Source organism: Xenopus tropicalis, chromosome 7 (assembly GCF_000004195.4).
Source record: "Xenopus tropicalis strain Nigerian chromosome 7, UCB_Xtro_10.0, whole genome shotgun sequence".
In the NCBI taxonomy this organism is placed as follows: domain Eukaryota; kingdom Metazoa; phylum Chordata; class Amphibia; order Anura; family Pipidae; genus Xenopus; species Xenopus tropicalis.
In genome coordinates this window covers 44,425,688-44,453,060 of record NC_030683.2, presented here as the reverse complement: position 1 = coordinate 44,453,060, position 27,373 = coordinate 44,425,688, and the positions used below count along the sequence as shown (strand labels likewise).

General features: G+C 38.2%; 1 protein-coding gene across 1 annotated transcript; it reads right to left on the bottom strand.

The window, feature by feature from the left end:
• Positions 1-512: 512 nt before the first annotated feature.
• Positions 513-27,355, bottom strand: LOC100497588 (neurotrypsin-like). Its single transcript, XM_002935766.5, has 15 exons — positions 26,989-27,355; positions 17,208-17,253; positions 13,835-14,077; positions 13,557-13,695; positions 13,104-13,282; positions 11,045-11,192; positions 10,454-10,632; positions 9,179-9,320; positions 7,308-7,510; positions 6,060-6,201; positions 5,037-5,242; positions 4,316-4,394; positions 3,215-3,337; positions 2,515-2,792; positions 513-1,929 (listed from the first exon to the last, which is right to left on the bottom strand). The coding sequence occupies exons 1-15, from the start codon at positions 27,058-27,060 to the stop codon at positions 1,619-1,621; spliced, it is 2,490 nt and encodes an 829-aa protein (XP_002935812.2). The 5' UTR covers positions 27,061-27,355; the 3' UTR covers positions 513-1,618.
• Positions 27,356-27,373: the final 18 nt, after the last annotated feature.

Here is a 27,373-nt window from a genome sequence, read left to right as displayed (position 1 = left end):
GTTTTCCGCACAAAAACATGTTCCATTTTTACTTTACTAATACATATTTTACTAGTGTGCAGGTAGGTACTGTAGAAGGCTTTTCGTGGTTTATGTCTGTATTCATATAGCTAGAGCAACATGTATGTAATCCAAACATTAAATCATTCGACCTTCAAAGGGGACCTGTCACCCCGACATAAAAAGCTGTATTATAAATTCCTTTTTTTTTATTGCCACATCCATACCCATTTTAAAGGCATTTAAAAATCCAATCTGTCGTAATATAGGGCCTCCCCTGCCTCTATGCCTTAGGCAGAGAGGAGGGCCAACAATTACTTTCACTTTCCTTTAAGCACTTATTTTCAATTGTGTAGCCAGTGCATGGGCATGTGCATCAGGTCCCCCATTCTGGCACATACACAAGATTTTGGCATGATACAAAGCTTGCCTTCATAAGTGTCCACAGTGTGACACCTACCTGCCTGCCTGCTGTGACTGTGTAATTCCAAGACTGATTGAAACAACATTTATTTAGTGTAAGTGAAGTTTATTTTGCTTGACATACACAATAAAAAAGAATTTGAAATGATTTCTTAGTGTGACATGTTCTCTTTAAGAGCTGTTCTGATGTAACAAACTGCATTTTTTATGTTGAAGAGACTGTATTAATATGGTTTTCTCAAGTAATAAGATTCCTTGTTTTCTGTTTTTCATACCAAAAAAATGAAAAAACACAGCCAACATAGAGGTTAAACAGGGTAATGTGAGCACTTGGTTTGGCACGATAAGCCTTTTTAGAATATTCATCATCCCTGATTTTTCTCCTGAAAATACTGTGCTGGTTATTGTACATTGCCAGATGCCAGACAAGCTTCAAATGGCCAGGTAGTGAGGCCTGCACAAAACATCATATTTAGTTATGTAAAAGCAACATTTACAGCATACAGACATCATTCTTCATACATAATACACAATTGCCTTACTCTTATTATCATGTTATCTATATAGTACAGACATATCCAGCAGCTCTTAACCAAGAAGGTTTACCACTTCCCACAGGTGCACACACTTATTCGCTCCGGGCTGCTCTCAGAAATGTAATTTTTTCTTTAACGTTCCAACAAAGTCCGTAAACTAAGGTCAATTTGAGAGGCTGATTAGAAAGTCCGTATGTTTTTGGAATGTGGGAGGAAACCAAAGCCGCCTGTAGAAAGCCACAAAAAGCTTAGGAAGAACATACAGATTCCATGGAGGTAGTGCCATGGTTGGAATAAAACAGGGGACTCCAATATTGCATTGCAGCAATAATAATAACAACCATGCCACTGTTAATCTTTTTTTTTTTTTAAGTTTTGTCATTGTGTGTTAATATCAGGAGATGCATAACTCTTTTTCGGAAATACATCTATGCAATGCTTACAAAAGTTTTTTTTCCCCTGTTTTTGGAGACATAAATGGGTGACTTTAAGACTTACATTTTCAGTTCCAAGCCATGAATGACACTACAGTAACTTGAAAAATGACATTTCACCATTGCAGAACGTATTAAAGCACAGATTCATAGTATGCAGAGGAACAGATATCCCTGTGGTATCATTCATGATAATACTTATGCATTTTGCAAGAATGTTTTGCTTCATTTAAGTTTTGCCGCCTTTTTAATCCAGGGAGTAAATTTGCTGACCTTTGTATAAACACCAGGATAGCCCTTTCTTCCACACCCATAACCCCAAGAAGTTATTCCTACAATTATCCATTGTCCATTTGACCTCTGGCACATGAGAGGACCTCCACTGTCTCCCTGACAGCTGTCTATGAGTCTGTCTTCAAACAGAGTCCCAGCGCATACCATGCGGTTGGTAAATTTCCCTTTATAGCGCAAGATGCAGGTGTCCTTGGGAAGAACAGAAACTGCTCCTTGCAAAAGTGTCCTTGAATAGGATGTCCCTAAGACAAGAAAAAAATACATATATAGCTGTAGTCACAACATTTATATGGTAGCATTAGCCTGTGTAACATTATCATAAGTAATTACATACAATGACATTTTCTAAAAACATTTGGTGAACAAGTTGGTATGAGAACAGACTTATATTGTAGAAGTTAGAGCATTTCAGACAAGATTTTATTTCTTTTTATTGTTAGTTCTGATGTGAATATCGACAAGGATGAATGTCATGTTCTTGGTGACAGACTAGAAAAATGAAATCATTTGATTAAAAAGAAGTCTAAATGGGATTCTTGTATTTCTGGGGTTTCTGAATAATGGATCCTATACCTGTACTCTTTGGTGCTATTGTTCCTTTAATGTCAGGACAATTTCAATGTAGTATTTTCTAGTCTGCTGCCATGAACATGACTTCCAACCTTTTTATTACTACACTGCATTCTACGGGAAATAGAATTGCCAAATTTATAGATTTTTGGCTAATAAATGTTTCCTGTATGTTCTGCTACCTAGATTCATTACATTAGCATTTCTGAGAGCACAAAATAGCTCACTAATGTGTAATGTTCGTTAAACATGCATACCTGTGTCTCCCCAACCAGAGATAAAGCATGGTTGCCAGTTGTTAGTTTTTTCTTTCTTTTCTGGGAGACATATTGGTAGGACATGAAGACTGAATGGAAAACAGTGTCCCTCCTTGCCCTGCACTCTGACCAAAGCAATATCATTGTCATTGCTGGTAGACCGGTAATTCTTATGTATAACAATCTTCTGCAGCGGAAGTTCCCTTTCAAACTCATCCTCCACACCCGTGTGGTAATCTCCTACTCGTAACGAGTAGCGGTGAACTTGCTTACCAAATCTGGGGAGATTGAGAAAATTGTACTTTACCGGAAAAGTCAACATCTGAGATGGAATAAGACAAAAATAAACCCAAAACTTTTCTGCTATGTTATCTAGTAGAGATAAGTCTAAAGCAACTGAACTGTATTGTTAATACGCTTCACCCCTCGTCCAAGTTCAGCTGAAGATGTCACTCGAACAAGTGGTAAAGGTTTTTTAAGAAAACTCAAAGTCCAGTTGCTCTAGCCTTCCCTCTGCTACATACTGTATATCATGATCTGGATGAAAATGTTCATAGACATATGTCTACTATGTCCTATAAGTAGTATTTGCTGAAGCATGAAGCAATATATGTGGCACCCCAAGAAAGAAAATAACATTTGAAGTCATTACTAATGAATGTGTAGAATCAATATAAATCAGTCAGCACATCTAGCTAACCTTTTAAAACAGTGAGCTGCAGTGAGGGCCCAGCAGTTGTTGATAAGGGTTGCTCCACATAATAAGCGGGTTTCTTTGTGAAATCCCTTCAGCCTCAGAGATGCCTGCCATGGCCAGCTACCCCTAAAACCAGAGAATACATAGATTAAACAGGGCTTAAAGGTCAAACAGAGGATTGCACAGAACCTTAGAAACAAGTAGCCCACTGTATCACTCTCTGACTAATTCTACCTTATAGTAGCTAAGCATGACCCTAGATCTATTCCAGGTATTATTACCTTCCCCTACTCCATTACTCCACTACTACCCCTTTATCGGGTTCTTTCTCTATTCTAAACACAGATTTTCCACCTGCTGTTTTTAGTACTTCACAACTTAAAGGAGAAGTAAAGGTGCAATCACTGGAGGGTGATTGTAATCACTTACCTGATACCCCAGGCTGCTGCTCCTGAAGTACATGCAAGCATATACCTCCTTCTGGATTTTTACTCTACTGCATATGTTCACCTGGCTTGAAGAATAAAGCGGGAAGAGGATCATTTGCTCACATGTACCACAGGCTGGTGCAGTTTTTTGGTAACAGGAGTACCAGCCCGGGGTATCAGGTAAGTAAGCCTAACATTTGGCACCCCCCATTAATTTACCTCTCCTAGTGAAGTACTTAGTGTGTAAACATAATTTAAAGGCAACTGATTTGAAACTGAATCAAATGTACTGCCTAGGTCTCCAACTGGAACTAAGCTCTTCTGGCAATGTACAATATAATTTGTTAGAAGCAGTGATCAAATGATTACATATTGATTTATTCTGTTATTGATACTGTATTCATCTTTACCACTCTGCTAATCTGACACCACCTCCCCGTCTATACAGTGGAAAAAGCAAGTGTCTTTCTTTATTTGGTGTTATTGATCTTTTCAGCACACTGTCGTAACTGCAGTTTGCTTAAACCTTACTTAGTTTACATTTTAAGATGTTATTTATACATCAATTTCCTGTGACTAGGGTGGTGAAATCCACACAAAATGTACAGCAGGCTTTGTTCGAATAATATGCTTGAAAGCATTTTCTTCCTTTAGTGGTGTGATTTCTAATTGGTACCTTGCTGATTTCGTTCCACCGACAATCCTTTTCTTGCGATGAGGTACAAGGCTAATGCCACACACAGAGGATACTCCACCTGACCACAGATCAAGACAGATATGTTACTTGCAAAGAATTCTGTTGCCTACATTATACCCTATTTTTATTCTGTGACCCTTATTTGTTTAATTACTTAGCAATAAAGTATTGCCTAACTTGCTGGTGCTTCAATAATTCTCAGCCAGGGACCCTTATTTATTTAAAAACAGCCCCCACCAACACAAGGCCACCCACACTGGGAGGGAGCTCCCTATGCGGGTGGCCATGCTACCTTGCATGTATGGGAATAATGAGTGAAGCTCCCCACATTATGCACATGTGTGTGACATACAGTAAGAGCAGTGGATGCGACTCACCAGCCTACATCACATGCGTGCGCTTGACTTGTAGCACTGGTTTGTTATGCGCAAGTCAGTGCCATAACATGGCCCTCATGGTGTGGACAGTCTAGCGCTCTGTAGAAAGCTTTTTTTTTTTTTCTGTTGTAAAATAGTGTACATGTACAATTGGAAAACCTTAAAGGGATAGTGACATGCGACAAAGTGAGCAGGTTTTAACAGGAACATGTCACTATGCCTACATAAACCCCAGCGCTGCTATTCTTTCCTACTAAAAATTAAGCATAATGACTGTCTGGACTTTGGGTATAGCTACAAGATCTGAACACATATGAGATTACCTTTAGCCTTCACTTGGTTGTCTCTTTTTTCTATATAATCACAAATAACTCCAGCATCCTCATTGTGCCAGCAATTGTGTATTCCACTGTCCTGTTTCCTGCATTCTGCCAGGGTATTCTCAGAGCCACTACACTCTACATTATCCATGTGAATGGGCCCTTGTCCCTCTCCAAAATAGGCCATTGTTCTTGCTTTGGCAGGACCTCTGCATTTAAAGACATGGAAGTACACACATTAGTAACAAGACAGAAAATGAATAGTAGTTGAGATAGGGCAGATAGGACCTCAGTAGGGCCACAGTAATATATCATTGGTGCAAGTACAGCTTTGGCATTGTATTTTAAATATTTTGCACAAAGCACAACAGTATTTCTAAAATGTAACTGTTAAAGGAAAACTAAACCCCCAAACAATGTAGGTCTCTGTAAAAATATATTGCATACACAAGCTCATATGTATGACCCTCCTTCATCTAAAAAAAATATATATATATATATATATTCAATTTTGACAAGATTTTTTAATAGGTTACTTAACACAATATAAACTATCTGTTGGTTAAGTTCTGGAGTATAGTTTTTCTTTAAATGATAACAATCTTGCAAATGGTCAATTAAGCATAAATCATGGTGTATTTCCACTTCTATATAGCACACACAGCACTTTAGTGACACCTTGCTGCTATTTTGAGGCTTTGCAACCTAATATTGCACCATTGATTTTCCTGTGTTATACAAAACAGTGGAAGAATGGTACTTATTTATGGGCTGCAGATGAATGAGACTATGGTGATTTTTAATGTACTTGGTGTTGGAAAGGTCCTACTATATGGGGAGGCTTATTTACAGGGCAGTATCTTTATACAGCCACCCTTGGGTGCCTGTATAATTAAAAAATGATGAGGAGTGACATTTATTTGCTTGCCTCTCCCTGAATTGAACATTGTATTGGACTAAGGCAAGAAGAGAATGTTGTGAATCTACACATCTTGTACCTATATAAAGAACCAAGTAACATTCTACCTGTGCCCCAGCTGCCTGCAAACCACAGCTGCATCATCATCTGTCCAGCCATCATCACACACACTGCCCCATTCCCCATTTAAAAAGACTTCCACTCTTCCTTCCTTGGTGCTTTCTCCATCCATCAAGCGTACAGGTGGCCCTAGAAATGATCACAGAAATCTTCATTTAGGTCGTATATGCTTATATAGCACTTATATCTTACAACATTCCCAGCCCCAAACTATAACTCGCCATTGTATTTGTACTCATGCAATCGTGATGTTTATCTGTGCCATTAAGTAACATTTAAAATAACATTAGAAATTCTTAATAGTCAAAATCTGCAGGGTCCATAGTGAAAATTGTTAAGCCCAGATCTGTTGAAGGAGGCAAAGGCCCAGGACTAGAGCATCAGATCTATAAGGATGGACTATACTGCAAATATAAAATAAATATTATTCTGTTATCATTTGGATTTATTATTTAATGATAGTGAATGAAGAGGGGTCTTTTAGTATGAACAAAATGACCTAGGATTGCATGAAAGGCAAATTCAATTCAATTTTAGATTTACATGAATATAAAATATAGCATTATAATACAGTAAGTTTTATCAGAGGAAAGTTGAAAAGAGATAGAGACTGTCTGTACCAATATTCTCAGACTTAAGGTATGGAGATCCAAATTACGGAAAGATCCTATATCCTATATAGCAGGTCCCATACCTGTACCAATATACTAAGTAATAACGTAAAAGAATCACATTGCCCTCAGAATGGGGTGATTGCCAGGTCCTGGGACACCCTTGCATAACTGTGTTAAAGTAGAGCTAGCTGTTGGCTGCTGTAGGATTGAGAGGGTTCTTTTTTTTTGTTTTGTTACAATGCAGGGCTTTTCCTTTTAATAATGCTGACACAATTCCTGTAACTGATGAGAAAGTGTTAGTATCACTTTCATTGTGTATACAAGGTAAGCCATAGGTAAAGGACAACAAAGATCCATCAAAGTGTCTTGATTATCAGGCCCAGATTATTTTTTCCCAAACCAAAACAAAATGCATAGGTTAAGTACTACCAGGTGGTATGCCCAATATATGGAGTAAAGTCAGTTACACAAAAGAAATGTCATGAAAATGATCATACATCATACTGTGTAGGATAAAATGATAATCTCTGTACATGTTTATATACTTCCCTGAATATATTTTAATCAGACCTTTAACCTGACTGCATTGCAAAATTCAGAATCCTTTGTTCTATATATTACCAGTGGGTATGCCGATAATATCATTGCTTTCATTTGAACATCGAACTCCTACGTCCTCAGAATGAGAGCAGTCATGCTGGCCCCAGCTACTGTGAGGACACTCCAAAAGTGATTCTTCTTCTCCCGTGCAAGTCACATCATCCAAAAAGATAAAGCCTTCACCCGATCCGAATTCCGCTTTGGATGACAAGCTAGAAGGACCACTGAAAACAAACAAATTATATGTAAATTGTTAAATACAAAAAAAGGGTTCTCAAAGATAATCGTCAGGCCCAGGTTAACACACTGCTACTACAGGAATATCTATACAAAAAAGACATAATTTTCTATTTCTATTTCCACGATTTTTTTTTTTCAGAAAAAAAACGTTTTTTTTAATGTTTAGCACTTTTTAAAATTAAATTAAAATTGCACAACTTTTTTGTGGTTTTCATTAACTTCCACAAAAAAGTCGTATTTTTCACAAAGACTACGACGATGTTTTCACGCTGTTTACGATCATCCAGATGCAAAAATTTTGTGACTTTCGGATCACAACCATGATATTTTTGTACGACCAAGAAAATAATTTTTGCGCAATTTTTGCACATCAGAAATTATTGTGGTTAGTCCGATTTTTTTCCCATCATACTTTTAATAATTTGTGGTTTCATGAATGGGCCCCTACAACTTTAAAAATTTAATCCTATTTCAATGTTCAAACTGTAAAATACAGTCATGAAGAAAAAATCGAGAGATGTAGTCAGCATCAGGATCACACTGTTCCGAAAACAAATAGATTTTTGTACTGCACATAGCAAAATGGAAATGTAAGATAAAATCTTATTTTGTCTCTTTACAAATGTCTCTTAGATTACATGAATGCAGAGTTCAGCTTTGTGCAGAAGTATGAAAACAACTTTATTAAATAAAAAGGGTTGAGAGAAGGGCAACAAAACTAAATGAGAAATTGGGGAATTTATGATACAAAAATAAAAATGCTATGCTGGGTTTGTTTGTTCCAAAAAAGACTTGACGACAAAACGTGGGAATTTACTTACCTTATATCTGTAAATTCCTTCTCTTCCTAGTCCCGACATGCCAGTACAAGTTTGTGCTGGCATGGAAGGGACATAGAAGAAAAAGTAAATACAAACAAAAGAAAAAGCATTTTAAAGAGGTAGGTGAATATCCCCTACAACAATATTTCTGAGAATTAATGACTGACACACTGTATCAATATAAAACATTCCTGATGCACATCACACAGCCCTTGTGCCACAGGTTCTGGAACTGCTTAGGCAAATGCTTTTAGGTAATTACAGCAAATTTGGACGCTCTACATTACCCCCATTCCTATTAATATTTATTTGACATTTGAATTGTTTCATCCTGCTTTTGTCCATTTTGGGCTTTTTTAAAACCTCTTCATTAGAGTTCCTTCCAACCAAGTTGCCTCACCACAATGAGCAGCTCGGCGAATCTAGAAGTACATTCCACATGTCATTTATAAATTCTAACTCTGCTATAGTTGTTTATTTTATTACCTAATCCTTCAAATTCTCTAAATACATTGCATTTTTATAATACATTTAAAAAAGCTTCATTTTTTAAACTTTTTTTTTTGCTTAATGTGACATGTTTACCCACACACATGCAAATAAGCAGTTTGCCATGAGTGGAACACTTTTAATAGAAAGACTGTAATAAATGGCCTTTTGTGACATCACATTTTGTCGGTTAGAATGTCACTTTGTAAGGATACGTAGAAACACCTCCCATTAAGAGTTTTATCGTTTAATATAAACAAGTTTACTGCTGAAAAATGTAGTCTGACTCATTTAAGTGAGTCACGAAGATCTAAATGATATCACTAACCCTCATGTACATACCTGAACCCCAGCTGCCTACACACCACTTGGGCATTTAGTTCTGTCCATCCATCATCACACACTGAGCCCCAATCTCCATTGTAGTACACTTCCACCAGCCCTTCTCCAGGCCTGGCACCTCCTGATAATCTGAGTGCACCATCTGTAAGCACAGTAACTGCACATTTAGTTAAATGTACACAACACAGCAATTACAAAAACTATTTTTTATTAAAACTGAATAAAGATAAAAATAATGTTTGCACAATATTTTTATTCCATTGGCAACCTTATCCTATCTGTCAAAACATGCCTGTACTTTATGTTTTAGTTTCAGCTAACTGCTGTATCCAATGGAGGGCTATTCTTCCAACTGTTCTCTGTATATTATGTTTTATCAATATATAAAGTGCAACTTTTTTGACATGTAGTTCTGTTACCAAATGGAATTAAAATAGATTTTTTTTTTTAAACTTTAAATGTGTATAATATTTTTTACTGTGCAAAAGTTGAAACAAAAAAGCGAACAGTTACATGCAGCCGGCACCAAACTCCAAAAAGCTATAATCTTGGGGACATATAGTTAAGGGTATCAAAAAGAGATTAGATAGGGTAGACCTATGCAGAGCAACATATTGGCTGGCCCCCCTTAAGTAACTAAGTTGTCTTTGCCTACCACATAGGAGCAGATATACACATATACATAATACATACCTTCTGCAGCAGTAATTGAGGAGTAAATATAGCACAATAAAACAGAGTTATAGGGGTTATAATCAGATTCATACACTATCCACTATATACACATGTGGACAGAGGGAAAGAGATTGGCTGAAGATATAAATATAACACTGAATCGTTCATAGTGGACCTATTTAGACCAATAAAAAATATTCCATTAATATTCATTTCATTTAAACTAGATTTCTTCTCATTAGGGACAAAATCGATACAATGGATCTATACTAAGTGGTTGCCAAGTGCGTATTAGGTTACGAGGCTCTTCCCACACCGCCACAAAGGGAATTTAGGTTTCCTTGCATTTCAGCAGTAATGGCTGTAGGGTGCCACATACAGAAGTTTACCAAAAGATTATAACATTTTTAAATGTCTAGTGCATTCTGCATGCTTATTTCAGGTTGTTTTTTATAAGAATTTTACACGCAAAACTGGTCTAATAACTGGACATTGTTAACAATGTTGTACAAAGAATATACAAGTAGTAATGGTACCATACATAAGCATTGTCTCAGATTCAAAATGTACCTTTCAAACAATGTCCTCTACAACACAAACCTGTAAAAGGGTCACAGGAAACCCCAGCATCTTCAATGTGATCACAGTTGTGATGCTCCCACTTGCTCTTCTCACACAAGTCAAGGGAAGACTCATTTCCTATGCAGTGAACTTCATCAAGCAAGATAGGCCCCGAGCCCTGTCCATAGTGAGCCCAGACCCAGGCCTTTGGCTTCCCACTGGAAGGAACAGACACTGAAAGTTAATGCAGGAAGCACTGCAAAAAGCACTTTTTAGCTGCTTAAAATAAGCTGTTGTGTCAACCCCTTCCGTCTGGCTACTGTGTACTATTAAGCTGGCCATACATGCACCAATGATATCATTTGAAACCTCATTTCATACGATATGGCAGATCGACGAGACAACCGATATCGCAAAGGCTGCGGATATTGGTCTTCTCGTTGATCGGCCGGGTTAAAAGATTTTGATTGGGCGCTGTTGAAGTCTGCAGTATATTAATTCTTGAGTGGTAAATGTAACACTGACGTCAGGAGATCCAATTAAAACATTATTACATTTTTTTAACTAATAGAAAGTAAATGTTAAGAAACGCTACACTGTAATGACAATAATATGATTTGAGCCTCTTACCTGAAACCAAGTTGCCTGCAGATGACTTCAGCATCACTGTCATCCCAATGATCATCACATATGGTTCCCCACCTGCCTTCATGGAACACCTCAACACGACCCTCATATCGCTCCTTTCCTCCTACCAACCTAAGCGGGGTCTGTGAATCTGCTCTTCAAAGAAGTATAATGAAGTCTATGAATAGTAGTATCCTGGAAAAGCTTCTATAGAATTATACTAGTGCTGCATCTTTTTCTAACTAAAGGTAGCATTTTCACTGTTTACTGAAACTTTTTCTTCCTTCCTTATTTGGTTTTAATGATTATAGAATTATCCTATGGAAAACAAAACATCTTTTCAAAGTATGTGTTCTGGGAAACTCATGCTGACTGAGGAACATGTTTTCAAGCACAATCAATTTTTTTCCACACTGTCAACAAAAGGTGAAACAAGTTGAATTTTTTTTTCACACAGTATAAATAGCAGCTGTTTGAGTTTATGTTTATTATGATCCAGGCTTCCAGGCTATTCAGTCATGTATAGTAATAGGCTTGTGTCTTGGGTTTTCTAAAATTATTCTACATATAATTTCTTCTATATTTTTTTAAAAATATCCTATAATCATGCATTGTAAAAATTAAATTCTATTTTAACACAGGCTTTAATAGTACTTGGTCAACTTCTGTAAAATACAGCTGTGGCTTTTCTTGCTCGGATTCTAATAATTCCCATTATAGAGCATCATTTATTTTCCAATTACCATTCTGAGAGTATTGCTCTCTCATTGGGAATGCACTGAATCCACAATTCGCTTAGGGATTTAGCACTTTTTTTTGTAGGGTTTGGATTTACCTGAATCCTAAATTAATGGTTGAAGTGAATCTAAATCATTTAAATTTGGCCAAATTTAAAAATTATATATTAGGTGCTTCCATTTGTATTGTATATATTGTATATACTGTATGGTCAGAAATAAAAATGAATTATTTTAATAATATACTACTATAATTGTGCCCAACCAACTCTTTGGTCATGTTCACAGTGCTGACTTTAAAGAACCAGTAACACCATACAGTAAAAGTGTTTTATATGTATTTAAATATAATGTACTATTGCCCTGCACTGGAAGAAATTGTGTGTTTGCTACAGAAACCCTACTATAGTTTATATAAATACCCCGCTATACCCTGGGCCAGAATCCTCACTTGCACAAACAGATAAGCTGTGTGAAATATAATGGTTTTAGTTCAAAGACAGGAAGAAAAACATACATGTTTCAAGAATGTATTTCGAGGTGCTTAATCAACATATACATACTTTACATGGAAAAAAATTGTTTCACTTTTTGACATTGTTGGTCTTTATTTATTTTTTTTATTAGTACTTTTATTATTTATTTTTTTTAACTGACAAATAAACAGAAAAGAAAGAACATGATTGGTTTTGGGCATTATACATAACTAAATTTGCATCATCCTTTGCTTCAACAGCTATGAGAAAAGAAAGGAAGGAAAAAAAGAGGTGAAAGAAAGCAGGGAGGGGGAAACTATTTACAAATAGATAAAGAAGGGAAGGTAAGGAGTAAGGACCGATTATCGGTCTGAAGAAAAAGATCAGAGGGAAGGACATTATTGGTCTTTAAATCTAACTTGGTCAGATGAGAGTTAGATGGAAATTAGTTGGTGGCAAAGGTCTATTAAAGTATTAAAGATCAAGAAAATCTTACGGGGTTTTTCACAAAATGTGTGATCACACTGTATATACAGGTATGGGACCTGTTATCCAGAAAAAAATTGGGACCTGAGAAGCAGTTTTTCCTGTAATGTAGATCTATATATTTTAAGTCTACTAAAAAACCAATTCAATATTAAATAAACCCAATTGGATAAGGATTAATTATATCTTATTTGGGATCAAAGACAAAGTACTGCTTCATTATTACAGAGAAAAAGGAAATCATTTTTAAACACGTGTATTACTGGATTAAAATGGAGTCTTTGGAGTGTCTGGGCAACAGGTTTCCGGATAACAGATCCCATAATTTCTATTAAAAAATGATTTCAATTTCCATACATCTACCTTTAGAAGAAGAGCAGGTAACAGCTGCTATGAGTCCGTGGCTGGATCGATGGTTCAGAGACTTGCTATAGTGGCAGTGTAGGAGAGCCTTCTCATTCCCCCTGCAGTTTGCAGCTTGAAGATGTTCAGGGGCCAGCCATGAACCTGACCTGGTACTAATCAGTGCTGTACCAATTTCACTAAAATTTTTGAAAAGACAAAGTGGACTATTAGGAGATTATAATCTGATATTGCATGAGATTTTAATAATAAGCCAGCAGAGCATAATTCGTGGAGAATATAAACCCATTTCAATTAAATGCAACTTGACACATACACAGGCTGATTTAGGGGTATTAGCCTACGGGAGGATAGGATATTATACAATGTGTACACACGTGGATGGCCGTAAGGCACTGATCCAGTACTTTAGGGACTTTATAATACCATAGAACATAGTTTTTTTTATACAACCTGACACCAAGTTGTCTGCAGACCACGCTGGCATCCCAGTCTGTCCACTGTTCCCCACAGATGGTCCCCCACTGCCCATTTAAGTACAGTTCTACCAATCCTTGATTAAATGACAAATCACCCACTAGCCGAACAGCACCTAAACAGGACAAAATAAAAAGTAACTTTACAAAATAAAGGAAAAATGCTAACGACAGAAAATATTCATGATTTTAAATAATATATATAATAAAGGAAGTCTGCACTCCAATACCTGTATTTTTTGAGCCAGCTCTCACCTTGGCTGCAGTCACAGTGAGCCCAGCTGATTACTCCTGAGCTTTTCCGGTAAAAGCACCATGGTACAACTCCGCCATCAGGATTCCTGCAGTGATTGTGGTCCCCTAGACCTCGCCCAGGGTACTGCTGGATATAATCAGGGAACTCCTTCCAATGTAAGCACTCTGAGCCAGTCTCTGTTACTGATATTGTGCCATTGTAATAGCCTAGAGAATCTATGCCATCTGAGCAGAGGCTGTACCCTGAAAGTAAAAACCGCATACAGCATGACTTAAGAAGCTGGAACACATAGCACATACTTAATATGTTTGACACAAGGGAACATTTATGCTTCATACAAAAAAGGATCTGTATCTTTAGGTCATTTAAATGCAATTTAGGAATGCTCTTTAAACAATAAACCCACCATTTAAAGGAACAGTAACACCAAAAAATGAAAGTGTATAAAAGTAACTAAAATATAATGTGCTGCTGCCCTGCACTGGTAAAAGTTGTGTGTTTACTTCAAAAAGTCTACTATAATTTATATAAATAAGCTGCTATGTAGCCATGGAGGCAGCCATTCAAAGGAGAAAAGGCACAGGCACATAGCAGATAACAGATAAAACACTATTGTATTCTACAGAGCTTATCAGTTATCTGCAATGTAACCTGTGCCTTTTCTCCTTTTTTCCAGCTTGAATGGCTGCCCCCATGGCTACACAGAAGCTAATTATATAAATTATAGTAGTGTTACTGTAGCAAACACACCAGTTTTACCAGTGCAGGGCAACAGTGCATTATATTTTTATTACTTTAAAACTCTTTCATTTTTTGGTGTTACTGTTCCTTTAACAAAATCATGCTGTAAACTGTGCAGGCACAGCTATAATTAAAAAAGTGATTTTATAGAGGACAATGAATACAGCACTAGAGCTTAAAAAGGCAGGGATTGTTATACTAAGATTGTGCAAATAATGAAACAATTATTTTTTGGTAATTGTGTTAAAGGGAAAGGCATCAAGACTAAGTGGAAGTAAGGGAAATAAATGTTAAATAAACAAAGTAGGGACTAAAAAATAAAAGTAAGTAAGAATTGAAATACAGTGTAATTTGTGGTTGATCTTGATCTTGATCTGGAATGATAAAACAGCCTGAACTGTGCAAAAGAATACTTCTAACTGGATATCATGTTATAAATGGTATCTTTGTCTATAATTCTAAGGGGCAGATTTATGATTGCTCAAGCCTTTTGGCTAAAACAGTCACAAAGAAAACCCTGCGCGAGTTAAGGAACTTACGTTTATTTAACTCAAGCCAAAAGGCTCAAGAATATTTATATCCCCCCACCCCGAGCATTAGCAAGGCAAGGGCAGAGCAGGGGCTGATACCATGAGAGAAAATCACCCAGGGGCGATTGACTGAATCGACTATTAATTAAAAAAGGCCATAAAGTTATGTATTTTCACTTAAATATCTATCTACACCTTCTTTAAAAATCACAATTTTGCATTAAGCTACATGATTGCCCCAAATCAGTACACAGCTTGATAAATACGCCACCAGTGTATGGTATATTTGATGAAGCTTGATAAAAAGACCCCTTTTGTGCATTGCAGGCTAAGTATTGTGCTGTACCTGGTTATATACTGGTTATATATATATATATATATATATATAAGGGTTATGCTGTGAAAAATAAATCACCATTTTCTGCAAATAAGACCTGTGAGTGCGGTATCTTTTGTTTGTTATATATATATATATATGTTATATACATATATATGTTATAGTTTAGCAACAGCCAGAGATAATATATTGTTAGAAAGCATTAGATTAGGGAACTACTGGTGCACTTTAGGGGGATTACCTATATGCCTATTACATGACTTTCTGCAGTGGCGGCCTTGTCCCATGGTAATTCAACTCAGTGTCGGACTGGGACCCCAGGGGCCCACCAGAAAACCTCAAACCATGGGCACATTCTCCAAACTATTTTTCTTCCTCTTCTCATTTAACCTCTTTGTTCTACAAGTCTATTTTCTTTTTTATTTACATGCTACAATCTACTCCTCAATCTTCTTGTTTCCAAGCAAAACAAAGGGAATGACCATGAAATAGGCCAAATGGTTAGAGGCAGGAGGGCCCACTCACCCCTGGGCCCACCGGGAGATTTCCTGGTATCCCTGTGGGCCAGTCCAACACTGATTCAACTCCTGTTGGAGCTCAGGCTGCAGTACACACGCACGGTGGGGAGGAGGTGCAGGGGTGAGCTTGCCTAGGGCACCGAGTCAGATTGGCTCACTCCTGCAATCTCCACTAGGGCAGAAACAGATGGGTACGATGAACAATCTCCTTAAAGCCCTGTGTAAAATTTGTCAGAGCTATATAAAGGGCAGAAAAAAAATTAAAAGGCTGCTCAGCTACATATCCCTAACAGCCTACGGCAATTGGGTTCTAGCCTTCCACTGGTTAAACCTCATTTATGGGGTTAATAAACCAAAATCTACCCTTGAAGGGATTGAAGCCCATTCTTCCAAAAAAAATATATACTGTAACATTGATTAATATAATCCCCAACACATGGTGTGGTTGCTATAAGTTATTTCACTACTCTTACCCTAAGGAAACATTGATTCTACCAAAAGGTTTCTACACACAACTAGGGGTGTGTAGGAGTCCTAATTTACATAGCCCCTACATTAAAACTGTATTACACAATAATTCTGTGTTTTCCTTCCAGGGTTTGCAAGTCCTTAGACATTGGGATTTCTTTTGATTTCATTTTTTGAGTTCCAATAGGCTGTAACAGGAAAAAACAAGATTTATAGGTTTTCCTAATGAATATAATTCATATACACTTTGTCAAAACGTTTTGTCTCATTTCTCCTGTCACGATAAATTTAAAAAAATGCATCACCAGAAAATGATCACTTGATAGAGAAAGGTCCTTCACAGCTACAAAATATTTTAGTATACTGAATCAGGATTATAAAGTGTCTTTGGATTATAACAATTATATAGATTTACTCCGCTGACACCTAAAGTGCTCTTATTTATAGCCTAGTTAGAAATGTAGTGAAAGTCATTGTAACCTCTTGGAAATTCACTTGTAATATAAGCGTTCAGACCACGAAAGCCAAATAGTTCCCTGTTATAGTGATTCAGTCCAAGCATGAATGGGTAAGCCATTTTTAACTCTGATGTTACAAAAATGCCAGGGCTGAACCATTATCTCTGATAGCATAGGAGGTTTGCTGAAATCACTGTAACAGTGGAAAAACAGACAAAAAAAGAAAGCATAGAGCATAGAAGATACTCAATCATTTCAATAAAACAGGAACATATATCTAAAATGTTACCAGGCATTCAGCAGATCAGTCATGTTATTACCTGTAGACTGCTGGTTTATTGGGCCATGCATGGAATTTGCAAAATCCTAGGAATTTACAAAAAAAAGAAATAATATATTACTCAATAAGAAAAGGAGTCTCTCATGTAAATAAAGGGGCATGCATGTCTATATCTAGTCACAAGCAGCCTTATAGTAAAAAGTTACATCTTGAAAAATATACGTATGTGAACATATAGTCGGGCTCAGCCTCTCCAAACAGAAGCCAACTGCTATATAGTCATATATAATTATAGGTTCTCCAAGGTAAAACCTTTTAGAAAAAGCCTCCCCATACTAAAATGTCACCCTCTTCCCACACCTCAAGGAATCCCAGCAATTATTTCCCCCATTGAACAAAACTTTTCTAACTGTCAAGAATATTTTCCTGATGGTCAGGAATATTTTAGGAACATGAGGAGATCCACAGATTAAAAGTTTTTTTTTTAACAGTGAGAGTTGTGAAATTCTCTTCTGAAAACAGCTGTACATTAGATACCCTCAAAAGAAGGCTGAATGCCAGGTAGGGCCTAGTCTGATTGCACGTTTGGTAAGAATTTTCCCCTTGAGGCAAATTTGAAATTCATTAGGACAAAAGGGTTGAACTTGATGAATTTGTCTTCTGCAGTCGTTGTGCAAGTTGACACCATTCATTAAGGTACTGGTGTCTTTCATATAGTTGCACTTTGTCTATCCTGCCTCCTTTATGCCAAGTTCATGTAATGACACAGGAAGAAGCTCTTTAATAATCCTTGTTGTTTACTTAGCTTTTATGCTTTTGGTTGTGTTCTCTTCCTCTTATTGTTTAGAACTGGTTGTTAATTGTTTATATTTTGGTCATTTGTACCTGTCACTGTGCTTGTATATATTTAAGTATGCTTGGCGTGTAAACACACATAAGAGGTGGGCCCACCATGGTTTCACTGCCACCAATAGCTCTGATTGGTATCTGTGTGGCAAGTTCCTATTGGCTACAACCCCATAAAAATTAAATATACAGGGTTGTGTCTGTCAGCCTATAGGTAAGTGCCCCATCAAGCACAAAACACATTAGGCCTCCATTTGTCCTAATAAAAAGATTTAACTATTGCATATTTTACGAATTAAAAGGCTCACATCATTATTTTTTTATATGACCTAGTAATTCCAGGGCTCCCACAGTAGCCTTCACCAATATACACAGAAATCATTTTGATGCATCCCAGTGCAGTTGAGTCTGATTCTATCAAAATTCAAAGACAATTGCACATGTTTTGATGCATCAGTCACAATAAATTTAGACATCATTTCCCTTCAAGGACACATTTACTCTAGAATTGGGTGGAAACAATGCTGCATTGAGGGTAAAAACATGGCAGATTGCATCTGGCACTTGCATATAGGCCCGGATGGGCAATCTGTGGTTTCTGACAAATGCCAGAGGGGCTGCAGTAAGATGCTGTAGACAATAACTATTTAGAAGGTTGGTGGTGGGTTGTTTGGACCTGTGTGCTCTCAATGCCAGGGCCAATTTTGAATGCCAGCTTGGGCCTGTTTGCATAAGTAAATGACCCTTTATGTTAACATGTTAGTACGATGGAACACATTTATCAAACCAGATAAACTTGATCACAACTGTTGAGCAGTTGAACACCATTCTGATATATGGAGTAATAGCACTTATTTAAAAATCCAAATAAAACAAATGGAAAATTATAAAGCAGGAAAGTCAAAGATTATTCAAAGGAACCAGGTTTAGTGGAAAGATGCTCAACTTGCAATGTAGGAACCACCCACACAAATTCTTAAAGAAAAGTTTAACACCAAGTTTTATTTGGCCACAGAGGGTGCAACAGTGGCAGTCAAGCCACCATTTGATCTGATGAAGGGTGGCTTGAGTGCTCAAAACATTATCTCACTGTTGCACGCTCTGTGGCCAAATACAACTTATAGCTGTGTGTGTAGTACCTGCATTATAAGTTAAGCAACCATAGTGATACCCTGGCTGGTATCCAGGGAAACACTATAGAACATTTGCATTGAGTGTGCAGGACTATTACAATATTACAATATTGGATTAGAGGAAAAATGATCAGTTTAGTTTTGGTTAGGTTTGGTTCAAGATACACATATTCATCCAGGTGGAGATAACTAGACAATCAGAGAGGTTTGAACTTCAGGGGTTAGTTAAGGGATGGATAATAAAATGAATTCTGTGCTGTTAAACAGCATATTATTTTTGTTTTAAAATCTTAATTCAGCTATGAACAGGTACATTATACTGCAGGTTTGGGAAGTTTAAGCCTCTGGAAACAATGGTATTAGTTACAATTTGTAACAATGAGGGCTCATTTATACAGCTGGGGTCTGGGATGCAAAGTTCAAAAATTGCTTTGACTGTGTTTTATACTGGAAAACTGATTTTAAAAAAATCTACATTTTTAGTGAAGCCTCACTCTCAACCATCAACTTTTGATTATAGAAACATTTTTAGGATTACAAGCCATTCAAGCGAAGCCATCAGTTGCTTTTTTGTGCTGATTTACAACACTTGTCCTCTGACTTTTCATTTTTTTTTGCTTTCCTCTTCATTCCTGGTAACTTTCTTGCACAGAAGCCACACAAGTTGGTCCTTAATACTTTCAGATTTATTTCCTAAGGGGCCTTATTTAGAGTGATAATAGTTTAATATAATTTTAAATAACAACTATTTTTGTGGCACCAACAAACCCATTAAAGTTCATGAACCAGTTAATTACTACTAAGTAGTTTTAATGCCTGCTTAACACTTAATCATATGCAACACTTGCCTTTCACCTGCCATGATTGCTGTGTAGGCTTTAAGGCTGATGCCACACATGGCGTTTTTACGCTGCATATTTTCTAATTCTCTTGGCGGCTGAAAAACGCACAATATCATCATCCATAGAAATAACTTGAAAAGACTCGAAGCAAACCACACAATGTGTAAATACGCTAGAAAACGCCTTAGCACGGATTTTCCAAGCGTTGGCCGAAATACGCCAGCATTTGCACAGCAAGCTATTCCTATGTATACACAAAGACAGCTGCCAGACCTAGCGGAAATACGCAGCGTTTTTTACTATTTCGCACTATTAGCACCATGGGAAACGGGATTTGCTACGTCACCAGTACTAGGCTGAAAAACGCCATAGTCAGGGGCTGTGTGGCTTGTGAGGCGTTTTTAGGCTGAGAAAATATGCAGCGTAAAAACACCAACGTGTGGCATCAGCATTACTTACTGAGGTTTCTAAACATCATCACTAGAGGCACCAGATTGCTGAAACCATTCTGGGAGAAACAAAAATATACACATGATTCTGTCTTGAGAGTAATTACAGCATTTATTTGGTTTGTTCTATATACTATTAATAGAAGCTAATTGTGGAAGTTCCTAGCCATCAGCACTCTTCTTACTCTTCTCCCACTTTTTGCTCTATCATTGAGTCTTTAGCTGTTTTAGATGTTTGCCAGGCCTTCTTCATACCACACTGAGGTACCAACTGGCAGTGGAGAAAATATGTGTCCTTTACAGGCACAGGCACAAATCTAGCTGCAAAAACGTGTGCAAATGTGCATGCTTTAAATCCAAGATAGTGTGCACCTTGTCTGGGTAGCACTCAGTGTCAATACTTCTGTTTTACCAGCTACAAATAATTTAGGCACAAGGTAAAGTTTTAACTAACAATTGTTAAAAAAAATACATTAACACTATGAAGAAACTGAACCTCTCACCCTAGGTACTTGGGACCCACATGATATTTAGAAAGTAAACATCAATGACCCACAGTATATAAGGCTACTTACAGAAGCTGTCAAGTGACTGGGGTATCAAACAATCATGTGCAGCAATATGATATATAAAACCGTTGTTCTTTGCTGATTATCTATTATTGTACACCCTAGCACTGACAACAACCCAACAGTCAAACCTTAGATTGAAAGAACTTTGGGGGAAAATTCTGTTCCGCTGGAGTATAAATCTGCCAAATTTACCTTACCCTTCTAAAAAATTTTTTTATTGAGATTGATAGTTTTCTGACAAAACTGCAAGATTGTTTAAGCAATGGGGCCCCTAAGAAATCATGTGGGTCTGTTGCAATATCACCAAGGCTGATGGTCCAGGATGGAAAACAGTTCTGACTAATACCTCAATGCAATACATTTATGGGGTCACTGTATGACCTGGAAATAAATAGGCAACACTTGCACTTCTGTTAGCCCATAAATCAGTTGGCAGGACACCTCTTGCTTCAGCCAGAAGCCCACTGAATATGAATATGAATGCTCCTTTTGGGAGCATGTTGGGCTCATGGCAGCTCCCACACAAACAAAAGACAGACCCAAGCACACAAAAAGCAGTGTGAATGGACTTTCATATATTAAACAGCTAAGAATGTGATTTGGATCACTGACCGGTGCAAATTTGCCCAATGTTGATAAATGAGCCCTTTATTTTGCTGTATCTTAATAACTGAGGGGAAAAAAATATTTGTTTGTTTGTTTACCATACCATCAGGAAAGTCATGTATGGAAACATATTAACATTTAATAGTCAATTATTTTCAATGAACTTAGTAGAAAGATAGTGTATTATAGGATAATCTTCATGGAGTTAACCACTATTTTCCTGTTTAAAAGGTTCCATTCAGCGGAGATGATATGTGGCCTGCAGTTCCTGCACAGCAAGGGGATCATCCATCGGTCTGTATATATTTCTTCATCTCTGTTACATTCTACAGCAGGGGCCACACAGGTTGCTCTGCAAATAAGCAGCCCTTGTCTTCTTCTATGTAACTCCTTTAATCTCTATATTATAGAGACCTAAAACCTGGCAACATTTTGTTGGATCATGAAGGCCATGTTAGAATCTTGGACTTCGGCCTGGCTATACAAAACTTATTCCATGACAATACCATCACTGGGTGTGCCGGAACTCCGGGATACGTGGCCCCAGCGGTAAGAAATGAGTTTCTACTCATTAATGGGTCACATGTGTTTCTCACTGCACTTTGTACACACCAACAATATGTATGGCATATTTAACTTAAGTGATTTTTTTTCTTTCAAGATCCCACAGAACAAGCCATACAATGCAGCAGTTGATTGGTGGTCATTTGACATCACCATCTGTATGTCCCCATTTGACAAGGGTTACGGCGAGGAGCTCAAGTGTTCCCTTACATCAAATAGGCCTGAAATACCTAAATGGCTGGCTCTAATAGATCTGCTGAAAAAGGTGTGTAGTAAAAGTGGGATAGAGGTACAGTATTGTAACACAAATATTTGTGTTTATCATCTTTGCATCAACTTTTGGGTATGCAGCAACATGAGCACAGTAAATAGAACTTGACTTAAAAATGCATTCAAAATCCACACAGTATTGTAATTATTTGCCATTATGAAGCATGTGTTTTGTTTTTCCATCAACTACATTGTTATAGGGGTAGTTAACCTGAAGGCTTACACTGCCAATTTCTTGCTAATCAAGAGCTTTTAGAGTAGGGCTGACAGGCAATGCACCAAAAGACAAGTTCTGGAATACAACAAAACTCCTGTGAATGACTGTATGTTCATTTCACCAAACCCATTAGAAATGTGAATCTAACCTGCAAACCTATAATCTTAGCAATGTTTGCAAGTCATTTGTAATTATGCTGTTGTAAGCTAGCATAAAATCTGTGTTCCTTCGATCCTTTAGCTCCTTAAAGAAAATACAGAACAAAGGATTGGTGCGCAAGGAGACATCCGGCTCCACCCATTCTATGAGTCTATTGATTGGGTGGAGCTGGAAGAAAAAAGAGCCCAACCACCTTTTCATCCTGAAGCAGTAAGTACATAATTTGTAAATACTAATTAGAAATGATTATAGCCCTGGGTGAATAACACTGACTAGTGAAATTTGTGGATCAGAAAGCAGCGGGTTAAACTTTTATTTAAGCATTAAACAAACAAGTCTCCATAATCACACAGCCATGACAGCCCATGAGAAACCTATTCACATAAGGAAGTGATACGGCACTTCCATTTCTAATGGGCATTTCAATTGTAATCTTTATTAAACAAGGATGTCACATTCATGGTAAACTAAAATGCCAACTGCTCCAGAATTTAAACCATTCTTATGGACCCTTAAAAGCAAATACAATAACTACTCTCTTGCTTATAATAGATATTCTGTAACATCTTGACTAAAATAATTTATTTTCCCTTTTAATGCAGCCATCAGCTGAATTATTCAGGCCGTTTGATGGAAAGCCCCCACTGTCATATCTTGACCCTGAGAAGGATGAAAATTACATTAAAAAAAACTCTTTTTTACAGTCCTCCTGGCTGCAGTAGGTACGTATTTTTATACATGCTATTCCATCTAGTATGAGTATATAAGATCAGAGGACAGGGGCATATCTGTGGGCTTCAAGATCAGCTCCACCTGCTGCACAAAGCCTGTCCATCTCTAGTAACATCAGATTGTGGAATTCTGCAGGGCAGTGGCTCATCTGGGTACGGTAAGTAAAGGGGTAAGTATAATATATGTGAGCGAATGGTGCGTGACTGTGTGAGAGAATGTGAGATACGAAAGGCTAAGTGTGTAACAAGAAGCAGATGCTAAGATCGCAGCCTGCTTTGCCTTCCTGCACATTTTGTCTATAGAACCCATACCTATTAGTTATACCTGTTAGTTATGTATATAGTTCTGTAGTTTTTCCAGGCCAAGGGTTCTTTCCCTATCTGAGGAAGATTGGCAGCTGCTTCAGATGGGTTTTTTTTTACCTTCGCCTGGAAGTTTAGTTAAATTAGTTAAAGTTAAATGAGCAAAGGGTGGGACTCAAAGACACGTGCAGTTTAAGCCTCTTTTGTGGTGTCTTTGTTTGTGTCACGTTTGTCATGTTTTGTGTTACAAGCGAAATGACATCTCACTGAGGGGAACCAATGGAAAATTATTCACATTGGATCTCCCCTGAGGCGTTACGCCCGGCGTGTGAATGGTCAGTAACAGGGTTGAAGCCTTGACGTGGCGTTACTGCTCACATGTAGAAACATGTGCTAATTCAACCAATGGTGCCAGAAGTTGTTGAGAATTAGATTTACTTAGGTCAAAACTGTGTTTGAGATTTGGGATTGATGTTTTAATATTCATTAGAAAGGGAGAGTTTACCTTTGAACTTGGAGTTAGGTAAAGCAGAAATTAAGTGTTGTTTTATTCTTGCTTCCACCTTACTCTTGCATTAGCATTATGACTGCTAAGCCACTCAACTCCCCATATAATATTACATCTGTCTATGCTCTATGCCAGGCTGCTTAACTGGTGGCCTGCGGCCCCCCTCTGTGTGGCCCCCCCACCTGTCTGGCTGCTGTGACAGTTTACCTAAACTTTAAATGGTGTCAGTGCTGATATTAACTGGCCCCCTGCATTACTCACACCTCAGATTCAGGCTGTAATCCCAAGTACTGTTCACACCTTTAAGTCCCTGCACTGTTCACACCTCAGGCTTAGAATGGAAGCCCCCACATTGTTACCCTGTTCCTACTCAGACAAACTGTAGGAGCAGTGCCAGAACTGTGTTACTGTATGTACTGCCTGACCTATGCACACACAGGAAGCATAGTGCAGGCAAAATATGGCACACACAGGCAGTGTAGAGTAGGCAGAGTATGGCACACACAGGCAGTGTAGAGCAGGCAGAGTATGGCACACACAGGCAGTGTAGAGCAGGCAGAGTATTGCACACACAGGAAGCATAGGGCAGGCAGAGTATGGCACACACAGGCAGTGTAGAGCAGGCAGAGTATGGCACACAGACAGCATAGAGCAGGCAGAGTACTGCATGTGTAGTGCCATACTCTGCCTGCCCTACCCTGCCTGTGTGTGCTGTAATCTGCCTGCCCTACACTGCCTGTGTGTGCCATACTCTACCTGCCCTATGCTGTCTGTCTGTGCCATACTCTGTCTGCCCTATGCTGCCTGTGTGTGCCATACTCTGCCTGCCCTATGCTGCCTGCGTGTGCAGTACTCTGCCTGCCCTATGCTGCCTGTGTGTGCTGTACTCTGCCTGCCCTACACTGCATGTGTGTGCTATACTCTACCTGCCCTATGCTGTCTGTCTGTGCCATACTCTGCCTGCCCTGTGCTGCCTGTGTGTGCAATACTCTGCCTGCTCTACACTGCCTGTGTGTGCCATACTTTGCCTGACCTATGCTACCTGTTGTAGATGAACCTGGCAGGGGTTTGTTCTGGGAGTTAGGATTTGGAAATAGTCATTATATGGTTCCTAAGGTGTGTAATTATGTGCTGGGGGTTGCTGTGCTACCCACAGTCGAGGAGGAGGCATATGGATTTTAGGGTATGTATTGACATAATATAATTCTTTCACATATAAATGAAGGGTGATACCCCTACAGTGATCACCAACCATTTGGGTTTTTGCTGCGCTACCACCATTAATGTGGGTATGGTCTTAAAAGGTCTTGTGATAACATGGGTGTGGTTTGAAGTGGGTGTGGTTTAAAAAAGGGAAGTGGTCAAAACTGGCTTCCATTATTGTCCCTCCACCATGTAGGCCAGAAAAATTCAGTCCTTGGTACCACAGAAGTTGGACAGCACTGCTCTAGTTGTTAAAGTGTTAATGTTAACATGAAAACAAGTTCTCTTCTGCAGTTTAGTTTGAACAGCAATAATCAGTACTGGCCTACTTGTACCTCTGAGTTTTACCACTCTGTTTATGGTACAGTGTTCCAACTGAAGTATGTTTGGGTTACATCTATAAAAACATTATACACAAAGTCCCTGGGCAGCCTGGAGACAAGCCAGCTAGAATACTTGGGGGAAGTTACAGCTTTAGGCATGAACCCTGCCTTGTTATTCTTTGCACAGGCACTATAAATACTAAACCTATAAAACCTGAGCTTAACATGTGATATTGCTAAGTAAATTAAGCAACCCCCCATATCCACTGACAATATGCTTATTATTTCACTTCTACACATTTAAACCCCCCTGGTCAGGAGGCGGCAGCAATCCTTCTAATAGTAAGCTGTTATTGAAATGACCTAGTAAGGACTCCAGGAGATGGAAAAATGTGTGGGATGTTTTAGTACATAAGATAGATGACAACAATAGTGATTCTGCTATCTGCCTTCCTTGTGGGGGAAAAGGATCATTTCTGCTGTGGTTTGTGGAAGAGTGTCATGCTCGATATGAAAAGCTATTTGAAAGATGTGAATGGAGAGTTTACACAGATGCCATGGATAATTCATTCCCTGCCCTACCCAACACATTAAATGAATGCATGCACTTTTAACCTTTTGCTTGCCACAAAGGACATCAGTGCATTGTTACACACCCAAACGGGTATATAGGAATTTTAGGCATAGCTCAGCATTTTAACTCTCTCACTGCCAAATGTTTCTATCATCTGTGCTTTCCCATCCATATTACATTCAATGACTCATTCAATCTTTTCCTCTGTCCTGAAAATGCCTTTTTTTAGGGTTCTCTCAAGAATTCTCAGCAGAAATTTCCAGCCTCTATAATATCTGCATTGCTGTTCTGTTTTACTAACTGCACTGTTTGAAAAAAGAGAAGCTGAAGATGAAATGCAGAGAAGCTATTGTGATGGGTCTATCTATGGCTCTTTATTCACAATTGCATACACTCTGGACTCAATACAATGCTTGTATTAAACCAAAACACTGCTTATTAGTGGGACAAAGTCCCACTTACACTTACAATACTGTACAACTAGTGATTTATTAGGAGATGATTAAGCAATTCATGCTTACCTGAGAGATTCCACAGCCAGAGAAAACACCCAGGAAAATGACCAGCACCCTCTGAATGTCTTCATGTTTCATTATTGCTGGGCAGTGGGATAAAACTGCTCTGTTCTACCAGCTGTTTGGTTACAGCTTAGCTAGTCTCTCATCACTGTAGTCCTGGTCACAAAGCTGCAGGCTGGGTTGTGGCACCACTAACTGCCCTTTTGTCATTAGTGAATACAACAGCAAGCAGCCTCCTGCTATTGGTCCTGCCAGAGATTTGGAATCATCATTCAGAAAGGCAGAAGGCAAGTGTGGGCTAGCAGAAATTCAGTGTGAATGCACGGGGCTATTTGCTTACTTCTCCTCCCACTCTGCAACTCGGAGTCTTTCACAGAACCACCTCCTC

What these genes read in the sequence shown, in the direction of transcription:
- LOC100497588 (XM_002935766.5), bottom strand. Translation starts at nt 27,060, where the DNA reads ATGAAACATGAAGACATTCAGAGGGTGCTGGTCATTTTCCTGGGTGTT. An exon ending in TGCAGGCAACTTGGTTTCAG is followed by an intron (nt 10,633 to 11,044) that starts GTAAGAGGCTCA and finishes TGTTCCTTCCAG; the next exon opens with TGGGAAGCCAAAGGCCTGGG. An exon ending in GGTGGAACGAAATCAGCAAG is followed by an intron (nt 3,338 to 4,315) that starts GTACCAATTAGA and finishes CTCTGGTTTTAG; the next exon opens with GGGTAGCTGGCCATGGCAGG.